Source organism: Brassica napus, chromosome A3, assembly GCF_020379485.1.
Source record: "Brassica napus cultivar Da-Ae chromosome A3, Da-Ae, whole genome shotgun sequence".
NCBI lineage: Eukaryota > Viridiplantae > Streptophyta > Magnoliopsida > Brassicales > Brassicaceae > Brassica > Brassica napus.
The window spans coordinates 21,516,214-21,538,979 of NC_063436.1; the positions used below are offsets into that span (position 1 = coordinate 21,516,214).

Sequence of the window (22,766 nt, forward strand, 5' to 3'; positions counted from 1 at the left end):
ATTTAAAAAATACCCTTAATTAATATTATATATATATATTAAAAATGAATTTTATTTTAATAATATTAAATTTCTATTTTATATTAAAATTTAGTTAGTTTTTCTTATTTATCATATTTTATTAGGTTTTAGACTTTTAGATAGGTTATTGATTTATTATTAATTTCTAACTGATTCGCTAATGTGTTAATTAAAACACTACCCTTAATGAATTTTATATATAATTAAAAACGAATTTTATTTTAATCATATAAAATTTATATGTTATATTAATATTAAATATTTGATTCTAAAATAATATAATAAAATTATAAAAATTTTTAAAAATAAGATAATTCTTATATATATTTTGTTGCTATCTAAAAATAATGTTTTTATTATAAAAGTTAAAAAGATACAAAAAATTATAATTAAATATTATTCAAGAAAAAAATATTTATATAAATATATTTTCTAAACTATTTCTAAGATATGAGTGTTTTAAAAAATTTAACACGGGATGTTTAGAACACAGGATTATGCTTATGAGAGAGTGGCTCGGGAGTGGGCTAGGAAATGGGTCTAATGGGCTGCAAATTGTTGAATTATTTTTTTAATTGCAAGCCCACTTCGTGATGACCTGGCATATTGGTTGGTGGAGAATATTTGTGCATATGTGAATAGGCTTAGGAATCAATGATTTAGCTCCTTTTATATAGTAGGATGCAATAGATATATTCGTTTAAATTTTAAATAAGCAAACAACTTAATCAACTTGTATGAATAATCATTAATATTATTTTCTTATTTTAGTTTGATTGATTGTTTTTGATAAGCTTTAGATATGATTGAATCACACGTGTAATACATAAACTGTTTTGAATTAATTTCGACATTAATACCCATTTAAACCACTGATTTGTAATATAAAATTTTTAATACACCGATCAAAATTTTAAACAAATGAAATATTTTTAACAAAATTATTTATATTTATGACATGAGTATTCTAGACATGATGAAATGATATTAAGCCAATGGTGAGAGGCCAGAGTTAATGGCGGAGGTTCGAATTAAAATCAGACATAATGTTAGGTGTGTAACAGTTTGCCATTCATATATTTGTACAGAATTGTTTTGTGTGTCAGACTGTTAACTTACAATTTATTTATTTATCGACATCAACTTACAAATTCTTTATCACCAATCCAAATAAACCTTTTAATACAAAGTAAACATGCGACCTTTATTTATTTATTTATTTATGTAATGTTGTAATCTTTACCGTAAGGCACTATATAAATAAATAGTGTTGCCCAAAAAAAAAGTCATATAAGTATTGCCTGTACGTAACAATAGTTTAGGACATCTCTATCCATACTCCATTTTTTTCTCTAAAATAGAATAAAAATGAATATGGAGTAAAGAATGCTCCAACCCAACTTCATATCTCACTCCATAATGAAATTTATTCCATAAATAGAATAATTTATTTTTTTTTGTTCATCACTCCATTATGGAGTGGAAAATAGAGTAGGGTTAAAACAATTTTACTTCATTTTTACTTTTATTCTATTTTGGAGGAAAAAATGGAGTTATATATTGGAAATGTTCTTAGGAGTTTTGTTTAGTTAGTTTCGTTAGTTTTGGAACAACCATTTGATTATTTTGTAAATAGATCTTCCAAATTATCACTACCTAGCTAATTATAACGTGATTAGATGGCCTAACTAAAACGAAGAGTTATCATTTGGCATTTAATTTGGCTTATTGAGAATATAAAACTCATTAACTTCCTCATCAAAAAAAAATTCAAACGTGGCGATGTAATGGAGATAAAGTACTAGGCTATTAGCTTAGGTTACCCATAGCCAACTACCTCTCATCTGATCGTTGCCCAAACTAGTTCACAATTCTGGTCAATAACACAATCTAAAACCCTAAATTGTTTTTTTTTTCTATTTAAACCTCTAAAAAGATTCGACCATTGATATTCTCAAAAACACAGAGCCATAAACCCAAAAGAAATCCTACATTAAGTGTACGAAAAGAAAAGTAATAGACACACACGAGAATCAAAGAGCCGCAGAAATATTAAGACACAAACATTTGTCTGCTCACCAAACCAAACCCATCTTCTCCTGAGAGCCTAAGTTTTTTTTTTTTGTCACCCCACACAAGAAATTCATGCAATATTCTTCACCCACTTGCTAACTAACAACCTCTATTTCTATTAATTTCTCTTCATTCTTCCTTTCAAAGATTATCATTCTCTTCTTTTTTGTTTTATTTTGTCACAATGAATACCAATTCTTCTTACAATTTCACCTTCAATGATGTTCTCTTCTCTTCCTTTTCTTCCTCCAGTGACCCTCTGGTTACACGGAGGCTGTTTCTCTTGAGAAATGTTCAAGTTCTTGAGCTCTTAATCGCTCTTTTCGCCTTTGTTGCCATACATTCCTTGCGTCAGAAGAAACACTACGGTCTTCCCGTGTGGCCGTTTCTTGGGATGCTTCCTTCTCTAGCTTTCGCCCTCAAAGGAAACATATACGAGTGGCTATCAGATGTTCTCTGTCGTCAAAACGGTACGTTTCGTTTCAGAGGCCCATGGTTAAGCAGCCTCAACAGTACTATAACTTGCGACCCAAGAAACATCGAGCATCTCCTCAAGAACCGTTTCTCTGTCTTTCCTAAAGGCTCTTACTTCCGAGACAACCTTCGAGACCTCCTAGGAGACGGAATCTTCAACGCGGATGACGAGACTTGGCAGAGGCAGAGGAAGACAGCAAGCATCGAGTTTCATTCAGCCAAGTTCAGACAACTAACCACTCATTCGTTGTATGAGCTCGTGCACAAGAGGCTCTTGCCTGTTCTTGAAACTTCGGTTAAAAGCTCTTCTCCCATTGATCTTCAAGACGTCTTGCTGAGGCTAACGTTTGATAACGTATGCATGATTGCCTTTGGAGTCGATCCAGGGTGTCTTGGTCCTGACCAACCGGTTATACCCTTTGCCAAAGCCTTTGAGGACGCGACAGAAGCCGCAGTTTGTAGATTCGTCATGCCTACTTGCGTGTGGAAGCTCATGAGGTATCTTAATATAGGAACAGAGAAGATGCTAAGGGAGTCTATAAAAGGTGTGGATGATTTTGCTGATGAAGTTATCAGGACGAGGAAGAAAGAACTATCTCTTGAGGGTGAAACCACAAAGAGATCGGATCTGTTAACTGTGTTTATGGGTCTGAGAGATGAGAAGGGAGAATGTTTTTCAGACAAGTTTCTTCGTGATATATGTGTGAACTTCATACTTGCTGGGAGAGATACTTCTTCTGTTGCTCTGAGCTGGTTCTTCTGGTTGCTAGAGAAGAATCCAGAAGTGGAAGAGAAGATCATGTTGGAGATGTGTAAGATTCTGAGGCAGAGAGATGACAATGGAAATGGAGAGAAGATAATTTATGCTCCTGTTTTCAGACCAGAAGAGATCAAGAAGATGGATTATCTACAAGCTGCTTTGTCTGAAGCTCTTAGATTATACCCTTCAGTTCCTGTTGATCACAAAGAGGTAACATTTTGACTAAATTTTATATATTTTCCTTCCCAATTTTCAATTATTTGCTTACTAAGAAAGCTAGCCAGTTTTGATATAGAAATTGAAAACAGTAAAACTGATTGCATGTTTAATTAATTTTCCCTTTTAGACTGATAACCCCTATAAAACCAAAACAATTATGTAAAAAAAATTTAAAAGTCACATTTCTGTTTGGTTTCTTATAGGTTACCTAATCAGTAACAAGATAGAGTTATGAAAATTCTTGGGAAGAAAGCTAATTAATACGTAGGTATCTTAAAAGTCGTTTTCAAAGAAGAAATAAATAAACTACATGTTTGACTTCTTGGTAACACATAAGAATGTTATGTTATGCTGTTTCACTTTCACCCATGAAACCTAACCACTAACTCATTAATATTCCGTTCGTTTCAAATTATGTATTTTTAGGATTTTTGACACATAATAAAATGTCTAGTTTTATTTTTATTTAACTATTAAAAAATTATAAAATTTATTGTTTTCAATTTAATTAGAAACAAAAAAAACAAAGCATAACATAACATTCTTCTACAACAACATTAAATTAAATTAAATTAAACAGCAATTAAATTAATGTAAAATTTGCACTGAAAAACATATGTTTTGTAACGGAAATTTTAATCTACAACAACATTTAATTTGAAACATAGCCATAGCGAGTACGTATTACGTTTCTATGATGTTAAATTTGTCACCTTGTTGTTTATTCTATGATGTTAAACCTGTCACCTTGTTGTTAACCCATTATTATTGTTCAGGTCCAAGAAGATGATGTATTTCCGGATGGAACAGTACTGAAGAGAGGAGAGAAAGTTATATACGCCATCTACGCAATGGGGCGTATGGAAGCAATTTGGGGAAAAGACTGTCGTGAGTTTAGGCCAGAGAGGTGGCTAAGAGACGGACGGTTTATGAGTGAGTCGGCCTATAAATTCACTGCCTTCAACGGTGGTCCACGTCTTTGTTTAGGCAAAGATTTTGCCTATTATCAGATGAAATCTACCGCGGCTGCAATAGTTTACCGATACAAGGTGAAGGTGGTGGAGGGTCACAGAGTGGAACCAAAGCTAGCTCTTACAATGTACATGAAACATGGTTTGGTGGTGAATTTGATCAACAGGAGTGACTCCGAGGTTGATCGGTACTATGCCAAATCTATTGATGATTAAGATGGTGATCATAAGAAGACTGTTTACTTATTTTTGGATCATTTGAAGTTTTTTTTCTTTTTTTTTTTAATTTTGTTAGTCGATGATGTGTGTTGTTTATAAGGATTCATGGGTTAATATGGTTGGTCATATTTAAACCTTATTATTGTTAGGGAAAATAGTTGGTGCATGGGGCTTGTAATATCATAATAAGGTTTACTCCTATGTAAACTGAATGACTCTTTCTGTTTCATTCACTTTATTTGTTTAATAAGTAGTAGCATTGCTTTACTTGATCTCTGCAAGCCACTGTTCTCAAAGCTTAGCTAAACGTATCGGTTAAGGTATTGGTCTCAAAGGTTAGGCCAACAACATATGGCAAAGAGAAAAGAAAGAGTGTTTTGATGAGTTGTTTAACATAGTGTGACTCAGCTTTTAAGCCATAAACGTTGAAGTTTGAACCCCAACTGTCTTAAAAGCATGAAAAATGTCCGAAGGAATATGGCAAAGAACTAGTTTTCATCATTACTTTTATAAAATAAAAAAAAAGCTCTGTATCCCTTTATTCCTTTTGCTTTTCCCTCGGTATCATTCTTTTGCTTTTCTCAATAATTTTCCCATTATTATTTCCACAAACTTGTATTCTTCACACTAGTGATCTTATTTACAATAACACACACAAACACACACAAGCCTATCATGGAGTTTGATTACGAGAAGCTAGTTTCCGCCACCGAAGGATTCTCTCCTTCGCGTCTCATCGGCAAAGGAAGCCATGGTTACGTCTACGAAGGGCTCCTCCACGAAGAAGACGACCACAAACGTCAAAGAGTCGTAGCGATCAAGACACCATCCTTGTTATCATCACGATCACAACCATCCTCAGTTATAACAAAAACAGAACAAATGAAGAAGCTAGAAGACGAGATCAGCGTCATGTCGTCTCTCCCTTATAACCCACACGTCTTGACCTTCCTAGGCCACGCCGAGAAAAGACTCATGGTCGTCGAGTTCATGCCAAACGGATCATTACACCAGCTACTCCACCACGTGTCCTCCACTCCTCCTCCCACGTGGCTTAAACGCATCGAGATCGCGCTCAAGATCGCACGTGCGGTTCACTTCCTTCACGAGCAAGACATCCTCCACCGTGACATCAAATCCGATAACATCTTATTCGACTCCAACTGGGAGCCGAAGCTCGCCGACTTCGGACTCGCCGTGGACTTAGCCGAGAAGAAGGTGCCGGCGCCGGCGCCGGCGGGAACCATCGGGTACCTTGATCCGTGTTACACGTCTCCGGAGAATCTTAGCGCTAAGACCGACGTGTACAGCTACGGCGTCGTTTTGCTGGAGATCGTTAGCTGTAGAAAAGCGATTGATGTCTCTCGCTCTCCGGCTTCGATTGTAGACTGGGCGCTTCCGTTGATCGAAGAGGGGAAGATCGGAGAAATCTGCTGCGGCGGCGGAGGAGGAGGAGGAGGAGGATCGGGTGTTTTCATGGAAACGAATCTTCGGTTGCTAAGGATGGCGGCGCGTTGCGTGTCCTCCGACGTGGAGTCACGTCCGTCTTCCGGGGAGATCGCGGCGGAGATGGTGGCGTGTTTGACTGAACCTGTGAGGAGTTTGCCGTTATGGGTCAGCTTCTTTCGCGGGGTTGTTAAGCTGAAACGCAGGAAAAAACGGTTGAGAGAGAGGATGACGTGGCCGGGTCAAACTTGTCGCGTTAGGTAAGCTGTGTGAAAGACAAGGCGGGTCAAATATCGGGCCGGGTCTGGGCTTGAGAGGATGATTACAGAAACAACCATCCAAACAGAAGAAGATTTGATGGTGAAACACAGAATATAACAAAGCATATTATTTGGCCTTTTGCGTTTTAACCTGAAGAACATTAAACATATATTACTCGTATATCATATGTTATCTGCAATATAACCACTTTTTTTTGTTTGGATTTTGTGCAGTTTTGAATTAACTTTCATAGTTGAGTAAAAACAATCTGTAATAGAACAAGACTTGATCTTTTGGTTACAAGAACAGTTTTTTCACTTTTGGTAAAGCGTATAATATACAAATATATAGTTTATAGAGTGTGATTTGGGCTTATCTTACTTACTCTATGCTCAAGAGTCTCAACGAGGTGGTCCTGATTAATGATTATCAGTGACGACAAAACTAACCTCCCAACTTGAGAAACTACAATCTTCTCAGCTCCCGAACCAAACTCAGAACTCACACACCTGAAAAATCACCCAGCAATAAACCAGAGGTTGCTTGTAGCCATTTCCAGGTCGACTACCATACAGTATTCACTATGTCAATGTTTACAGAGAGATAGAGAGAGATAAAACTCCCTAATCCATGTCTATTATATATTTTCTTTGTAGTTGTTCCATGTACACTACACAGAAGATAAAAGAGTATAAGCACAAGAGAAGTTTCTTACACCAAGCTTTTTGCATAGTCTCATCAGGACCGCCTTGCCATCGATCTAGGCGGTTCAGTTATGCATCAAAAGCCTGTCGCACGACAACAATATATTTTCTCGCAACTGAAAGTCAGCACAAAAACAACAGGCGATGCTCTTAGAAAAGAAATTTCTCTATACTGCTACTTCTTAATACCCTCAAAACAGTCGACTCTGTCAAAGACCAAAGATTAAACATGAAATGCAGAATCCCTCTCTACTGTTTTGTTCTGGAGCATAATTCTTGCTGTTCATCGTGAAACATAGGATGAGACAAGTCCCTGACTCTCAATCTATTTCTTAATTTAAGAGGGATCCACAGAGACATCATCCATTGAGCAAAATAAGCACTGAATCATGGATTGCTAAAGAAGAGGCTATCTGCATATGTATGCTTATGTTTATCTTGACCATATCTATTGATTAGGGAAAAGTACAAAATATAACACTGGAAGGCAGGGATCGAAACCCAGGGACAATTTTCAGAGAACAAACAAGACGCATCAGCGCCACAAACCCATAAACACCACATTTGTTCAAAACCAAATATTATTATCCTACCGAGGAAAGCCTAAAAAAATAGCACAATTATTTGAGACCGTCAAGCAAGCTTGTTCGTGACAATTAAACATGACAGGCGTGTCAGGCAGCTGCAAGCACATGTTTAGTACTAGTAAAACAAGCTAAGAAGGCTGTTGTTTTGAACATACTGACATAAGATTAGATGGGTGTCTCAAGCCTAGCCAGGAATCACATAAGCTCACATCCATGTAACTCAAAACCCATCGCAAGTTGCCAACATAATTTGAAACTATGCAAAAAAAAAAAAAAAATAACACTTTCTTTCAATCTTCTAAAATCTTCCATAAAACTGAAAAACAAATGACTAAGAAATCAACTGGTAGAAAATACTTCTTCAAACCATAATTATGCAGCAAAACCTCATTATGTCAGTAACACACACACAAGACTTGAGTGAGAGGACATACATGCAGACAAACAAATAAAAACCAGTACCTCACAAGTCTTCTACATACTTCTTCAGATCAGCAGTGCACAAATAGCAATATGGATATTCTTGTAACATGGACTGACTAAACTCAAAACTGCTTAGAAACACATGCTTCTCGTTCCTGCTTAAAATACGAGGCACCGAGACATGGCTTTTCTCCAGAAGAAAAAGGCATGAGAACAAAAAATTTCAAGAAACAATACGGAAATTTTGAAGGTAACTTCTCCAGGGTGAAGAAGTAGTTATAGGGACGTCTAAAACAAAAAAAAAACAGCTGTGCCACATACAAGGACCTAAAGAGCCACTACTCATTCAAACAACAAGATACAGACTAAGCAACAGGTCTCTCTAGTATGGGAACAACCAAGGGATCAAATTCAGGCTTGCACCGAAAATCCTTGAATATGATTTCTCCGAGACCAGCAAAGTTAATTACGAAAGACTCACTACGGAGCTTAGAAAATGAAACATAAAAACTCTAATTTGACTATGAAGTTCAAAATTCATTTAACCAGTTAAAGCTTTGTGCAAATTGGCATAATTACAGGAACTGAGAAGCGGAGGTACTAACCAATTAAAAGAAAACTATACTTTGAAGAATATGATCCCCCAGATACATTTGTCAGGAAAAAATACAATATACAGAATCCTGACAAAAGTCGGCAGTAGTAGTTTTGATGCCTCTGGAAGTGGATGATATATCCGAAAAAAGTCCTCCATGGAAGAGAAAGCAGTATAACTGTTTGATGACAACACTGACTTAACTTTAGAATTTAGAAACTCAAACCTAGAGGATTAGCCTTGTTAATGAGACATTAGCAGCTTCTTTATCCTTGATACTAACAGGAGCAGGCCAACGAAATTCTACCCTCACTTCAAGCTGGCCGCCAGCAATTCCCGGCAGGCAGGTCTGGCCGAGACGGTAGCATCTGGGAAGCAGCAGCATGACCTTAAATAGGTAATTTAAAATGGTAAGGCAAGCATAAATTTTCTGAGAGTCTACAATCAGAAGTATTGGCTGACATAGTCTCACCTGGAATTGCCGGGATAGCTTGTAAGTTACTAGCAGAAGAAGGTTGATAGCTCACTGTCACTGAAGGTGGCCGAAAGAAATCTGGTGAATTGCAAATAAGACAATCAATCACAAGGATAGCCATGACACAAACATATAAGCTGGACTACTTATAATCAACAAATGCATCACAATGCTCAAAAGCAATCATGTAAGTTAATAAACCTCAACAATTAAGAGGGTTTGAAGTATCTACATACTGTCTGTGACTCTAGGAAGGCCTGGATGTGAATGTCTTCCACGTATCCAGGCACCACTCTGGTTTTCTGCACTACGCCCACTTGAAGACATCCGCCATGGTTCCTCATCTCTATATCGCCGTACATCATCACGTTGAGGTGGGAAAGAGTAAGGATGAGTGTAGGTATGCGGGGATTGAGATTGAACATGGCTTGGATACGGAAAATGACTGGACGGTGCTAAAGGCGGATTCCTAACCATAGGTCTTTGGGAGAGAGTGGTGTTCGGCTGAAACCGTTGGTTCTGTGAAGAAGCTTCAGGATTAAAATTATATGACTGCTGCAGATGACTTCCACGTGAAGAACAACTTCCAGGCCCTTGGACAATTTGATCGCCCTGCATATAATGCCCAGGAATTTAAACATATAAGAGGAAACATTGGGAACTATGACTAACATCAAACTGCATAAATGAACGAACTTACAGTGAAAATGCTACAGCGGTCTTGCTGTATAGATCCTGGGTATGTTTGATGCGATAATGGATATGCTGGCGGAGGAAATCCTAACTGAGGTGGTAATTGATGATGGCTGGCTATGGATGGTTGAGTTGGTAAAGCTATAGATTGTGCAGGCGGTGGAGGTGGGGGTGGAGGTGAAGGTGGAGGTGTAAGGGGCGGTGGTGGTGGAGGCTGAGACAAGGGTGGAGGAAGAGGTGGGATCTGCGCGGTGGGAGGTGGTGGTGGAGGCTGAGACAAGGGTGAAGGAAGAGGTGGGGTCTGCGCTGTGGGAGGTGGTGGTGGCAGCAACGGAGGCGGAGATGAAGGCGGAGGAGGTGGAGATGGAGGTGGTGGAGAAGGAGGTAGAGGAGGGGGAGATGGAGGTGATTCGTGAGGTAGCGGAGGAGAATCCTCTGAAAGAGGAGGCACCCCAGTTGACTTTTCCGCAACTGGTTCACTAACATTCAGTGACTCATTCTCACAGATAGCGGAAGGTGCTACATCTTTCCCCTCACCAGATACATCTGCCATTTCAAGATCACGATCTACATCCTCCAAAACTCGATGGTCTCTATCACTTGAAGTATCACGTGTTTCCAAGTCAAAAGGTTCCCCAGAAGATGTGCTTTTTGCTTTTTGTGATATTGGACGATCGTCATCTTCTTCTTCTTCATCCTCAAAGGTATGAGAAGAGAAAAACCCAGGCAGCTGAATAGTTGCATTGCTGCAGAAGAAAAACAATGGCAAATAAATTTATAAGGCACGACAGAATGACACCAAACTCATTTATTGACCTGCATGTTCATTTGTCATCAGCAATATATATATATATAATTAGTATACCTGCCATACTCATCAACATGCATCCCTTCCATTTCTCTGATAGGATCATCTACAGAACGCTCAGATCTAGAAGGACGTCGCAGGGAAATCCCAACGGTTCCATCATCGCCAGAAGCTCCAATATCATCAATATAACGACGCAGAAGAGATTCAGGGAAAATTTTCCTATCAAGCCACAACCTCAGAACCTAAACAAAGGCGAGGAGGTCAGCCAACGAAAATACAAGGTTAACCTCGAACAAGTAAATAGAAAAAGTACCTTCAGACATTTACGACGATTGTCACGAGCATCGATCCCTGAAGGAGCAGCAGCACCTAAAAGACGTGGCAAAGCAGCTTGCACAGTAGGAACGTATGAAGCACCAGCAATACCTACAAATAGATTTCACAAGCTTCAGAAATTAATTAACGTTTTTAATTAGAGATAGATAGATAATGATAATTAAAAATAATAATAGAATGCAGTCCAAAACAATAAACAATACTATAAGCATTTCAGGGAACTGAAAATTTGAGAACAGGTGTTGTATCCATTCGAGAGAAAAGTTAAAACCTTTTTGGTTGTGCGAACACTGGGTGATAGAGTCAACGAGAAAGAACAAGTCCACTTTACGATGCAATTGATGTTCACTTTCCAACTTTCGTATGAGAAGTTCCACCACCTAGATATAAACACGAACAAATAGTTTTGTTAAAGCAGTTTACGTAGCAAGCTAAACATCCAATAAATTAAGCCCAGAGAAGTGCAACTATAAATAGATTTTCTATGTGCAGCCTCACACTAAGTTTGTTGACAACCAAGTGACCGTCTTACCTCACTAGCAATCCCATACTTAGCACAATCAATTGCTAGGCGTGTTGCACGTCCAATACTTTCCTTAGTTCTTGATAAGGTCTCTATCATCCCTTCAAAAGCATCTCGGGAAACAGCCGCCTCAGTACCACCACTAAGTGAACCTCCAGCTGACTTATGCCCTGAACTAAGTCTTCTCTCTTCATTATCATCAACCTCATTTTGATTTCTTGATGAGGACTGATGCCCATGATTTGACGGAGAAGAATCCTGTTCATGTCCTTCAACAACTAAAGGCATTGCGATGGCAGCAGAAGCTGAAGCACTCTGAACCATAAACGGGCTCTGGCTCCTCATCTGCGCATCGCTGATGCTCATGAAACTAGGGTTCAAATTCCCAAAAACTGAATTGTGTGAATGTGCTAGTTTTCTTTTGGCCTGTGCTGCTGCAATTAGATCCTTCATAGATGAAGCTGCATCTGGGGTCTTCGCACTGATAAATGGAGCACTCCAATTTTCTCGGTTGCCATCAAGCCTGTATAAGAAAAAAAAATTATAAGCAGCAGACGACATAAACACAAAAAAAATTGCAGAGAGAATGTGACATACATCACAGCAGACAAGTCCTCAGAAGTGTCTCTTGGCCTATCTTTAAGTGAAGCTGGTTTGTGTCTCTGATCAGATTGAGACAGAGAAGAGCTTACTTTATCAGATTTCATAACTGCCTCCTTAAAAGAATCACTCTGAGGCTTCTTTGCCATCACAACACCAGAAACTTTTACAGATGACTTTGCAGCTTTTTGCGGTGCTGTAACGTGCTTGTTAGATGAACCCAGCTGAGGAGACAGCATAGGAGATTTAACGATCTGCTTGACTTCCTTTGGCGGCAACTCACTGATGGGTTTCACTATGGGTAAGCTATTAGCAGATTTCTCCACATTTTCCGATAATACGCGTGAAGCATCCTCGCAATGTTTACGCAGAGGTGCTTTCCTTACTCGAGTACTCTCTGTAGGTCCAGCAGATACCTTAGCTTTAGTAGATGCATTGCCACTTTTGGGACCATCAGTCAATTCTGATGTTTTGGGAACAGCAGCTCGACTTCCATGTAATGGGGTTTTCGGATCTTCATCATCATCTTCGTCATAGATGCAAACAGCCCTCCGTTTTTTCAGAGACTGTGCAACTGGAACCTTAACAGGAGAGGAACGGTCTTTCTGTTCCAGATGAACTTTCCCGGATCTACCACGAGACCCAGAAAAAGGAGGAGAGGTATCATGCTCCACCATTAAATTTCCTCCTAAAACAACAAGGTCGTGCTTAATATCTGATCCAGTCCCAGTAGGATCAGATTCATCATCAATTTCACACTTTATGCTGCCATTTTTACCTTCAGTTCGTGGTTTTTTAGCAGCAGGCGAGCTTTCATCTAGTCTTTTTGGTGCAGGCTTCCCTAGTTCACTTTCAAGCCTTCTTTTCTTGCCTGAAACCCCACTCTTAATTACTGCTTTTGAGTTACTGCTTTTGTCTCTATGAATTGTATCACCTTCTTTGTCCGAGCCACCAGCTACCTTCTTTGTTCTCGCAACATTCTTTTGACCATTAGTGAAACCATCACCGCCAGCTCCTTTATCAAAATCTTCTTCCTTTATTTTAGGGTCATATGAACTACCCGGGGATGAATCCTTCTTCACAGTCTCAGCGTTTGTCTCGTCACCATCGTTCTTATCTAATTTAGGGACTATATGATCTGTTGTTCCACTCAATGTCTCAGCCTCCGCTGAATCGAGAGGATCCAATGACTTGCGGTTCTGCAACTCTTCAAAAGCGGTGCATATTTCGGTTACAGCTTGCGCAAAATACTTGAGTGTTTTACCTTGACATCTTGCTAATAGTTTGCTCTTTGCCTCATTAGTGAAGGCTTGGATATCAGGCGGTGCAACAAAAGCGCTGCAGTAAAGGATCATAACTTAGGTCAGTCAAATCAACTACACAAAGGACAAAATCAACTCCAAAGAAGATATACTAAGCCAAAAAAAAAACAAAACCAATTAGGGTAAGAGAACACCTGATAACCAAAGATCTACTGCATAATTCTAGCAACATGGTATATTGAGAAGGTAACAAGGATAAAGATCTATCTACATATATAAGAAGAAGAGGGAGAGAGAGAGAGATGCTTACATTTCCTGAGTTCCAAAGAACTTAACAAAGTACTTCTTTGGGTCAGGCACACGATCCCACTCTTCAGGCCGGCTAATCTGGAAAATGAAAACCAAATTTCTTCACCAGAGGGAATAGACGAGAACTCAAAAGAAGTAACATATATGCTCAAGTATATATTTGCATAATTCAAACTGACCGAGTAACTAGAGAAATAATCAAACAATCTCAATATCAGGAAGAAGATGCTAAAGAGATGCAACAAATACAAATCTACAAAGCTAATGTGTCCGTCCGGTTCATCAGATGCCAATTAATGAAGAAACTATGGAGGTTGTTAAGGAGTGAATTAGAGAAGAAAACAAAAAGAAGAAGAAAAATAGAAAGGTGGATGGGGGTACCTTAGCAGGCCAAGCAGGGAAGCCTTTGACTTTGGCAAGAACGAGATCACCGAGGATCAACTGCCCCTTGGCGTTAGCCTTGCTCGCTCCTCTTTTACGCCCCGGAGCCATAGGCGATTGCTTCCTCCTCTATAAACCCTAAATTTTTTAATCCCAATTCGATCCCAGAAACCCAATAACAGACTCTGATTCCAATACGGAAACTAGGAAGGAAGCGAGGTAGAGATCAATCACGTAGAGCACAACGAAAGAGAGGGAACAAGAAGGAAGGGAGGGCTCTGATCCAGACAGAGATTTGATTTGATTGCTTGAGGCGGTGGTCGCGGGACGATGGGAGGGGGCTTCTTAGGGCTGTAAGAAAACTTTGCAATGGATTTTTTTCTGATTACCTATTGGTTGGTTGGTTACTCTTGTCGGCGTTTTATTCCCCTTTTCCCTTTTTTTCTATTTTACATAAAAAAGACAGATCCAATCCAAATCCAACACAATTCTCTCTTTTATTTTCCTTTTTTTTTGTTTAATTAATTAATTAATGTTTTGATCTCCCTACTCCTAAGTCATACTAGTATTTAATGCTATTTCCTTCACGCTTCCGTTTACAAATTATAGATTTAACATGTTGGATAAAACCAAAACCATAACAAAATAAACAAATATACATGAATTCTGCTTGAACTTTGAAAAACGAGTAATCAACTAATCATCAAGTGGAAAACACAAATATACCCTTTCCGTTCCAAAATAGATAATGTCTTGGAAGTTTAAGATGTTTCCTAAATGCTTTCTGTTTTGATATTTTTATATTAACTAAAAAATATGTCATTAATGATGTTTTATGGCGTAGTATTTTTATGATTGACTGAATTAGTTTTAATTTACATTTTTAATTTTATTTTTTAGAAAAAAATATATACATTAATTATTGAAACAAAATATTATCATCTATATATTAAAAGATAAATATTTTTAAGTTGTAACTTAAATTTTAGTCCCGAGGTATCAACGAGAAATCACGTAAATGCTATAATGAAACATTACACTATATTTATAAGGCGACATTTATATTTATAAACTGAACATAATATTTAGATATTTTCTATATTCAGTAAATACATTTAATAAATCTGCTTGCAAATTTATGAGTTGCTTAACATGGTTACTGTATATTTAATACGTTATTGTGCATATTACCCGATTCTCCTTTCCAATATTTGCAAGTAGTTAGGTTTTTTTAGACTTCTAGAGAAAGTTTAGTTCTTTTCCACGCAAAATATATAGAAAATATTTATTTTCATAGTTAGTATAAAACCGTAAATAAACATTTAATAATCTGATAATACTGCAAATTCGATTTTTATGGTATATAAATACAATATCTAGTGATAAACCTAAATTACGATATACTGTAACTATAAATACATAAACCTGATAAATAAAACCGTGTTTTTTGTATAACAAGTATGTTCATTATATAATGCTTTTATATACGGAAAGTAAATACTTTTTTAATAAGAAAAAAGAAAAGTCAATTTTTAACAAATAACGACTATCAAAATACTAAAATAAAAAATCAAGAAACATTATTTAATATTTCATTTCATATGTATAATTAATTAAATTTGAAACATGTTCTCATACATAGAAAAATTCTAAAAAACAATTTGCAAATACATAATTGATTTCAATGTGCAAACATGTCACTATTTTAGATATTTACTTGGATTATCAGCTAGTATAGCATAAATAGCAATCCTGCTTCTGTCATGGAGATCTTAAAGAGTCTCTCTCCCTAATTTCTCAGAGCACAATCAAAGTCCAATAATTACTATATGGTGTGTTCTATAACACAAAATCGCACAAACGTTTCTAGTGGAAAGCGAAAAGTATTATTGATTAAAAACTAAAGACGAGCAACAGACGGCAGCATCAGTTCTTCACATAAGCAAATCATCTAAGATTATGATTTCTGAAACTAAACAAGAATCTCACCGTTCTTATATAACTTTCTAGTTAGTTCAAATGAATGTGCAATTAACAAAACAAGCATGTAGTGGATCAGACTCACCAATACCATGAAACTTAATCCAATTATTCATTTACTCGAATCAGATACGAAGCTGTGTAACTAAAAGGAAAAGAGTTCCGAAACATGAACACGATTTATTAAAGAATAAAAACAGTTTTAAAGAGATTAAGCCCGCCCCTGCAGAGCATCAATTTCATCCATAGTGTGATCTAACCGAAGCAAAGAAAAAAAAAAAGAAGATACTTTTGATTACCAGAGTGACTCCCTTAACTCAAACTCTTATCTTTGCTTTCACCCCCAACAACTGCATCTTTCACCAACTCCAAGGGTCTCTCATCAATCACCTCATCGATGATCCCAAACGCCTTAGCCTCTTGGGGAGTCATGAAGTTATCCCTATCCATGTTCTCGGCAACCACGTCGACAGGCTGACCCGTGTGTTTCGAGTACAGACCATTCAACGCATCCCACACACGAACAATCTGCTTGGTATGAATCGTCAAATCCTTGGCCTGACCGCTATAACCACCTGAAGGCTGATGAATCATAACGGTAGCGTTAGGAAGCGACCGCCTTTGTCCCTTGGCACCAGCTGCCAAGAGGAGAGAGGCCATTGATGCAGCCTGGCCTAGACAGATTGTGCTTATCGGAGAACGAATGTACTGCATCGTATCGTAAATTGCAAGACCTGCATCAAAATCAAGTTGATTCACTAGAGATTGATTTGTATAAATGGTTAATGGAAATGCAAAGCGTTACCGGCGGTGACGTGGCCTCCGGGTGAGTTGAGATACATATGGATCGGCTTGGAAGGATTCTCGGACTCGAGGAAGAGAAGCTGGGCGACGACGACGTGGGAGGTGTCGTCGTTGATCGGGCCGTTGATGCAGATGATACGCTCCTTGAGCAGCCGAGAGAAGATGTCGTAAGCTCTCTCTCCTCGCGACGAGTGCTCAATCACCATCGGAATCAGACTGTAGCTTCTTCTCCCACCTCCTGCGCTGCTCGTCGCAGTTGATAAGAGGCCCCTCATCATCATCATCATCGGAACTCTAGGGTTTGTTTGTTGATCTGCTCGATTTATCGAACGAGGCGTTTCAGATTTTTATTCTTTTTTTTTTTTTTTTGCGAAAATTTATTAAAATGATTTTTTTTTATTCAAACATACACACACAAAAATACATTAGTGCCTGATCTAACACTCACTCATCCACAACACAAGTTGCATTATTGTTTTTTTTTTAAATAAATGCAATGCAGTGCAAATGTACACTCTACTTGTATTTTTTACCTACGAAGCTTCTCTTAGTCCATAGCCTTTTTGTTTCTCCGACCAGTTAGAGGCTTAGGCAATCCGTCAAAGATAGACCTTGCCATGGCTGCTTGTTGGAGCAAATCTGCTTTCAGGGTCCACTTCGAGCTTTGCCATAGCGATGATGATGAACCCTTGTTGTTACTGACCGGTTCTTGCAGAACAGAGGCGCTAAACGATTTCCTCACGCTTGAGAAGCTGTCTCCCACTGGAGCATTGATTGGTACTGGTGCTGACAAGTTAGTTTTGCTAACTGCTTTGGGTCTCAGCGCTAACCCTTTCCCGGCTATTGCTGAAAACCCGCCACAGCTGCTTCTGCTCTCCTTCTTCAGAAGCAGTTCCGGGGTTCTCGAACTGAAATCAGCTTCAGATTTTTGGCGTCTTCTCGTTGGTTTATCAGAATCAACTTCCTTGGATTGGTGGTAGGATGATTGGTTGACCTCGGCGATAACTGCATCTACCAAGCTTCTGGATTTTCTGTGCTGGTTTAAGGGTGTACTGGTGGGTGTGAGGTACTGATGACCATTGTCTTCTTGGGGATAAGAAGCTCTCTCGTTTGTTGGTTTCAGACCATAGTAACCTTGCAAGGAGTCCATGGCTGGAGAGATCTTCGTCTCTGAAGGCTTCAGCTTCAAAGACTGGAAGGGGTCAAACACGTCTTGGAGGTTGCCATTGCTTGCTGATGATGATGAAGCTGCTGGCTCAGAACAATCCTCTCTGCAAGTATCAATCATGGAGACATGATCACTTGTTATGTGGATGCCCTTTTATGCAAAACCAATAAAGTACACAAGGATCAAGAGAGAGAGGCTTAAAAAGTACCCATGGTTCAAGGAGGCGTTGGATAAGCAGGGAGAAGGAGGATGCCTCCCAGGTAATGGAATCCGGAGAGACTTGAGAGCAAACATCTGAAGGTCAGTTACAAGCCCATTTAGCTTCGTAATATCTGCTACCTGAAAATAGCAAAATCTTTTTTAATATACAAAAAAAAAACAATAAAAAGGCAATTCTGAGAACTCTATCAAAAGCATATAACACTCAGAAATTTCGATAGTGAGGGGTCACGAGACTGGATATGATTATAAAGGTGCAGCCTTTTTTTTATTTAACTTTCCCCACTAAATGTCGTGTGATTCAAAAAAAATAAGAAAGTGAATTCCTTTTATTAAATAAAATTTTCTAGAAACGTAATAATCAGAGCACAAAAGCGTTTACGTTTTCATGGTAAGCTCAATCTCCTCGTCAATTACAGCAAAATACACAAAGAAACCATACCTCGACTCCGTATTTGATGGCAATGCCGGCGAGAGTATCGAACTTGGAGACACGATGCTCGATATAGCCAGCGCCGTTGGAGAAGGAGCAATTCAGGGAGACGGGAGAAGTCGCCGACGAGGGAGGAGACGTGGTGGGAGAGGAGATACGCAGGATTCTCGAAGTCGATGATTTCGAAGGACTCCAGTCGCGGCATCTCTCCGACGACCGATCAACGAAACCGCCGTAACAACCATTACCACCGCCGCCACGGAATTTTCTGTTGCCATATTCGAGAGTCCCAATGCAAATAGACACTCGCCTCCCTCGATCAGTTAGCATTTGATTGATCTATAGTCTATACCGATTCTACCACCACCACCAACCTGTTTCTAAGATGTGTTCAGAAGAAAAAGGAGAAAACGAGAAACGAGGAAGAAGAGACGCTTTTGAGAGAGGTTAAGGAAAGAGAGGTGAAAACTCGTGGAGTGAAAGAAACGATTTTTCTCCTTTAGGTTCGTTCCTTGTTAGCTTTTCCTTTCCGGATTTTCCGGGAAACAAAAAAACGAACGAGAGATCTCTGCTCCTCCGCCCCTCTCGTCGCCACAAAATTATATTTTTTCCCTTTTGAATTTCTAACGAACCAACAAATTTATTATTGTTATTATATAAACAAAACCGCGTTCCAACTTTCAAAAGAGTGTATGCATCTCTCTAGACCGTGTTTTTTTCAGACTCAGTATAATGTCGGCGTGGGAATTAAATGAGAATATCCCTTTAAGAATATTAAATGGATATTTGTAATAATGTTTTATTAAATTGCAAGCATAGATTAGATTTATAATTAAATTCAATCTATATCCACCTAACAGTCAAAGAAAGCATTCCCACAAGAAACAATAATGAGGAATAGATTTTAAAAAGAACTTTATCTATATCTCATGCTTGGTTGGAATGTATACAGGTACTTTGTAATGCAGAGTAGTATCAAAACACAGCACAAGCTTTACAGAGATGCACCGAAACAAACAAAAACAAAACGAATCTCTCTCAATTCACCTTTTCTTCATCCGACATATCGAAGCAACACTCCATCGTTTCCAAGCACGAATCCTTTCTTATCATCCACAAATCTACAAGACACACAGATATGATTTAAGAAAGCTGATTCGTTTGTTCGTTCGAATTGCGTTTAGATGTTTGATTAGAGGACTCTTACTTGACCGCGTATAGATTAGCGGCGATATTATCAGCAGCTTTGTCACGGTTCCATGACTTTCCTCCGTTTCTTGTTCTCAGTAGAATCCCACTACCTCCTGCTGCCCATGCTTCTTCCTGCAATTACACAACAACAAAAAGTGTAAGAATCTGAGCGGCATTCAAAGATTTGAAGGATGATTGTGTAAACTCAGCATGTACCTCTGAGCGATAACCAACATCTAGAATACCAAAGCCACGGCTCTGTACTGGAACTTCATCAAACTCCTCCGAAATCTAGACAATGGATAAAACAACTGATTGGAACATTGGAATAGAATTCAAATCACAAGAAAAATACTTGTTTCCTTTCCTTTCCTTGTTTTTGGTCCAGGGAATGGCATATAACAAAAATGAACCTCAATACGAGTTTTGTTAGGTATGAGAAGGAAACGGAAATTTTCAGACAAGATAAAAGTGAGGAGAGTCTTATTGCAGTACTTACCCCAGTGCCTTTGCTAAGATAAAGTCCTCCACCTCGAACAAGAAGCCAAAGACCACCATCAGCTCTCCATCCCATGTTCTGAATTCTTCTTGCAACTGCTCTATTGTGTGGTTGCCAGTAAGGCTGCAATGTTCCAATATTATGGTCAATGACGGACATAAGATCAACCATGCCACCCACACACACACAAAAACAAAGAAGAGGAATTGGATATCGCTTGTAAGATGCATGATATGGTTTACCTAGAAACATTAGTTCACTCTTATCACTAGTTACTTAGTTCAAAAGTCGGGTCGATGGATACATGCTAATACTCTTATTTACATTTGATCTAAATCGTGCTAAATAATCAGCTAAAACGAAATCAGCCATGAGAAAACTGAGCACTACAACTTCACTTAGAAATGTCCTAGGAAGGACAAACAACATATTATTAAGTGAGGCTCACCTGCCCAGGCTCCCATGTCAAAAAGAAGTTACCACGGCTCGAAACAGCAACATATCTTCCATCTGGTGAACGATTAACAGCACTGAAGGTTCCCGTGTAGTAACTAGCACCACTGATTCCACTCGAGACTGTCCTGTAAAATCATTGGAAACATACAGAATCAGGCAGGTACTTTTACTTTGCAAATTTCCAACACAAATACATTTTGATTCTGCCATCAACAGAAAACCAAAAGGTAAGAGTAATCAAAAACCTGTTCAAAGTAGCTGAAACGGTTTCCTGAATAGCAGCTTTCCAGTTATATCCCTTGTTGGAAGTAACATAGATAGCACCTTCATCGGTAACCATCTCTGCACTCTTCTCTCCAGTCGCCTCTATAAACACCTACACAACACCATTGCAACAACAAGCTTAACATTGTCCATAAGCTCTGAAACCACAGGCTTTAGTAAAAATACCATATCACCAGGAAGCTGAGAGCTAAGGGGAATTCTATCCCAATTCTCTCCAGCATCAGCAGTGTACAGCAAGATCGCAGGCTTGCCAATGATCCATCCTTCTTTGCCTTTGAAGCTGATCGAATTGAACCTGTAATTGAAATCCTCTTCTTCAGCTGAAGGGATTGATCGTGGAGCCCATGTGTTCCCGCCGTCTTTGGTCTCTAACAGAGTCTGCCTCGTTCCCAGTAGAAACCCTAATTGATTTCATCAGCATGATTGATTAGTAAGTGATAATCTTAACCTTAAGATTCGTAAGAGAAAAAAGGAGGTACCGCGGCTAGGCTCGTCGGGGACGAAAGCAATGTCGAGAAGAACGACGCCGGGATCGATTGGGAGGAAGACTCGTTCCCATTCGGATAACTGTTCATCAGCTTTAGCTGGTCCGACGATGGAGGAGAGGGAGAGTGATACTGCCGCCGATTGGTAGAGAAGATCCCGCCGAGTGAGAGACAATGAAGAAGAAGAAGACGATGGTGGTGGGGGCGGAGGAGGAGAAGCGGATGCTTTAGGGATGAGGCGATGAGAGATTCGTTGAGGGAGACGGTTGCGAGGAGATACAGAGGGCTTTGAGAGAAGATAACCGTCGCAGAGTTGCAGAGACGCCATTGAAGTGTGACCTTCTTTTACTCCCGCCACATATCCTTTTTGCTCTCTCTCTCCTTCTTATCTGAGTGGTGGTTATCTAACGTCTACGTAGTCTACCACGTGTCGATATATGATTCATTAGTCACTTCCCTTCCTTTTGGTGTCAACATTACAGAAATTTTAAGCCCAACATGAATGATTAAGGCCCATAGAATAATTAATAGCCCAAATAGTCCACACTCGTTGGAAGAAAGCTTTTGATTCGAGTCAATAATCGAAATAAAATTAAAATTGGAGAGACAACATGGTAGGGGTGGGCACTTTACCCGATATCCGAAGTGGCACCCGAACCCGATCCGAAAAAACCGAACCGAAATCCGAACCGAAGTAGCAAAATACCCGAACAGGTATTGAATAAGGAGAGATTGGATACCCGAACCCGAACGGATAATACCCGAACCCGAATGGATATCCGAATATAACCGAACATATGTATAATTAACCTTATGTTTCTAGTTTATATCTCTCATTTTATATAAAATATTTATATTGATACTACACATAATTTAAGTTCATATGATATACATACAATTACGGAAAAATGATTTGCTACTCACTTAAAATGCATGTCAAGTTTTTTATTTCAAAAATTAACAAAAAGTTATATCCAAAATTAAAAAAAATAACTAAATTAGTGTTTTTTTAGTTTTAAAATGTTATGTCCAAATCTATTAACCATTCAATCTATTAAAAATAAAAAATTAGTTAACTAAAAGTTATATTTTTAAATACAATA

General features: G+C 38.6%; 6 protein-coding genes across 11 annotated transcripts; 2 read left to right on the forward strand and 4 right to left on the reverse strand.

Annotated features, from left to right (window-relative positions):
• Positions 1-1,900: 1,900 nt before the first annotated feature.
• On the forward strand, positions 1,901-5,004 carry LOC106439893 (cytochrome P450 86B1). Its single transcript, XM_013881432.3, has 2 exons — positions 1,901-3,538; positions 4,324-5,004. The coding sequence occupies exons 1-2, from the start codon at positions 2,279-2,281 to the stop codon at positions 4,732-4,734; spliced, it is 1,671 nt and encodes a 556-aa protein (XP_013736886.2). The 5' UTR covers positions 1,901-2,278; the 3' UTR covers positions 4,735-5,004.
• A 243-nt stretch (positions 5,005-5,247) lies between these two features.
• On the forward strand, positions 5,248-6,763 carry LOC111208494 (serine/threonine-protein kinase-like protein At5g23170). Its single transcript, XM_022707535.2, has one exon. It carries the CDS (start codon positions 5,413-5,415, stop codon positions 6,445-6,447), a length of 1,035 nt encoding a protein of 344 aa, XP_022563256.2. The 5' UTR covers positions 5,248-5,412; the 3' UTR covers positions 6,448-6,763.
• Positions 6,698-15,993, reverse strand: LOC106439894 (ENHANCER OF AG-4 protein 2). Of its 6 annotated transcripts, none has more exons than XR_002663733.2 (13): positions 14,144-15,993; positions 13,764-13,840; positions 12,189-13,529; positions 11,601-12,114; positions 11,340-11,448; positions 11,046-11,158; positions 10,787-10,974; positions 9,929-10,667; positions 9,465-9,840; positions 9,226-9,306; positions 8,980-9,141; positions 7,160-7,232; positions 6,698-6,953 (listed from the first exon to the last, which is right to left on the reverse strand). XR_002663733.2 is itself a non-coding variant. In XM_013881434.3 (11 exons), the coding sequence occupies exons 1-11, from the start codon at positions 14,252-14,254 to the stop codon at positions 9,068-9,070; spliced, it is 3,723 nt and encodes a 1,240-aa protein (XP_013736888.2). In that variant the 5' UTR covers positions 14,255-15,993; the 3' UTR covers positions 8,675-9,067. The 6 variants fall into 6 exon arrangements, 2 of the variants coding, with proteins under 2 accessions (XP_013736888.2, XP_048632650.1); XR_002663732.2 differs by having other exon boundaries at positions 7,160-7,264; XR_007338367.1 differs by having other exon boundaries at positions 9,461-9,840.
• Positions 15,994-16,211: 218 nt separating this feature from the next.
• Positions 16,212-17,344, reverse strand: LOC106439898 (ATP-dependent Clp protease proteolytic subunit 2, mitochondrial-like). The gene is made up of 2 exons (XM_013881438.3): positions 16,929-17,344; positions 16,212-16,857 (listed from the first exon to the last, which is right to left on the reverse strand). The coding sequence occupies exons 1-2, from the start codon at positions 17,212-17,214 to the stop codon at positions 16,436-16,438; spliced, it is 708 nt and encodes a 235-aa protein (XP_013736892.2). The 5' UTR covers positions 17,215-17,344; the 3' UTR covers positions 16,212-16,435.
• On the reverse strand, positions 17,304-19,446 carry BNAA03G39580D. Its single transcript, XM_013881437.3, has 3 exons — positions 18,757-19,446; positions 18,304-18,434; positions 17,304-18,198 (listed from the first exon to the last, which is right to left on the reverse strand). The coding sequence occupies exons 1-3, from the start codon at positions 19,075-19,077 to the stop codon at positions 17,475-17,477; spliced, it is 1,176 nt and encodes a 391-aa protein (XP_013736891.1). The 5' UTR covers positions 19,078-19,446; the 3' UTR covers positions 17,304-17,474.
• A 207-nt stretch (positions 19,447-19,653) lies between these two features.
• LOC106439899 (photosystem II stability/assembly factor HCF136, chloroplastic) lies at positions 19,654-22,102 on the reverse strand. The gene is made up of 8 exons (XM_013881439.3): positions 21,658-22,102; positions 21,344-21,579; positions 21,139-21,269; positions 20,886-21,018; positions 20,438-20,560; positions 20,155-20,229; positions 19,955-20,070; positions 19,654-19,868 (listed from the first exon to the last, which is right to left on the reverse strand). The coding sequence occupies exons 1-8, from the start codon at positions 21,989-21,991 to the stop codon at positions 19,802-19,804; spliced, it is 1,215 nt and encodes a 404-aa protein (XP_013736893.2). The 5' UTR covers positions 21,992-22,102; the 3' UTR covers positions 19,654-19,801.
• Positions 22,103-22,766: the final 664 nt, after the last annotated feature.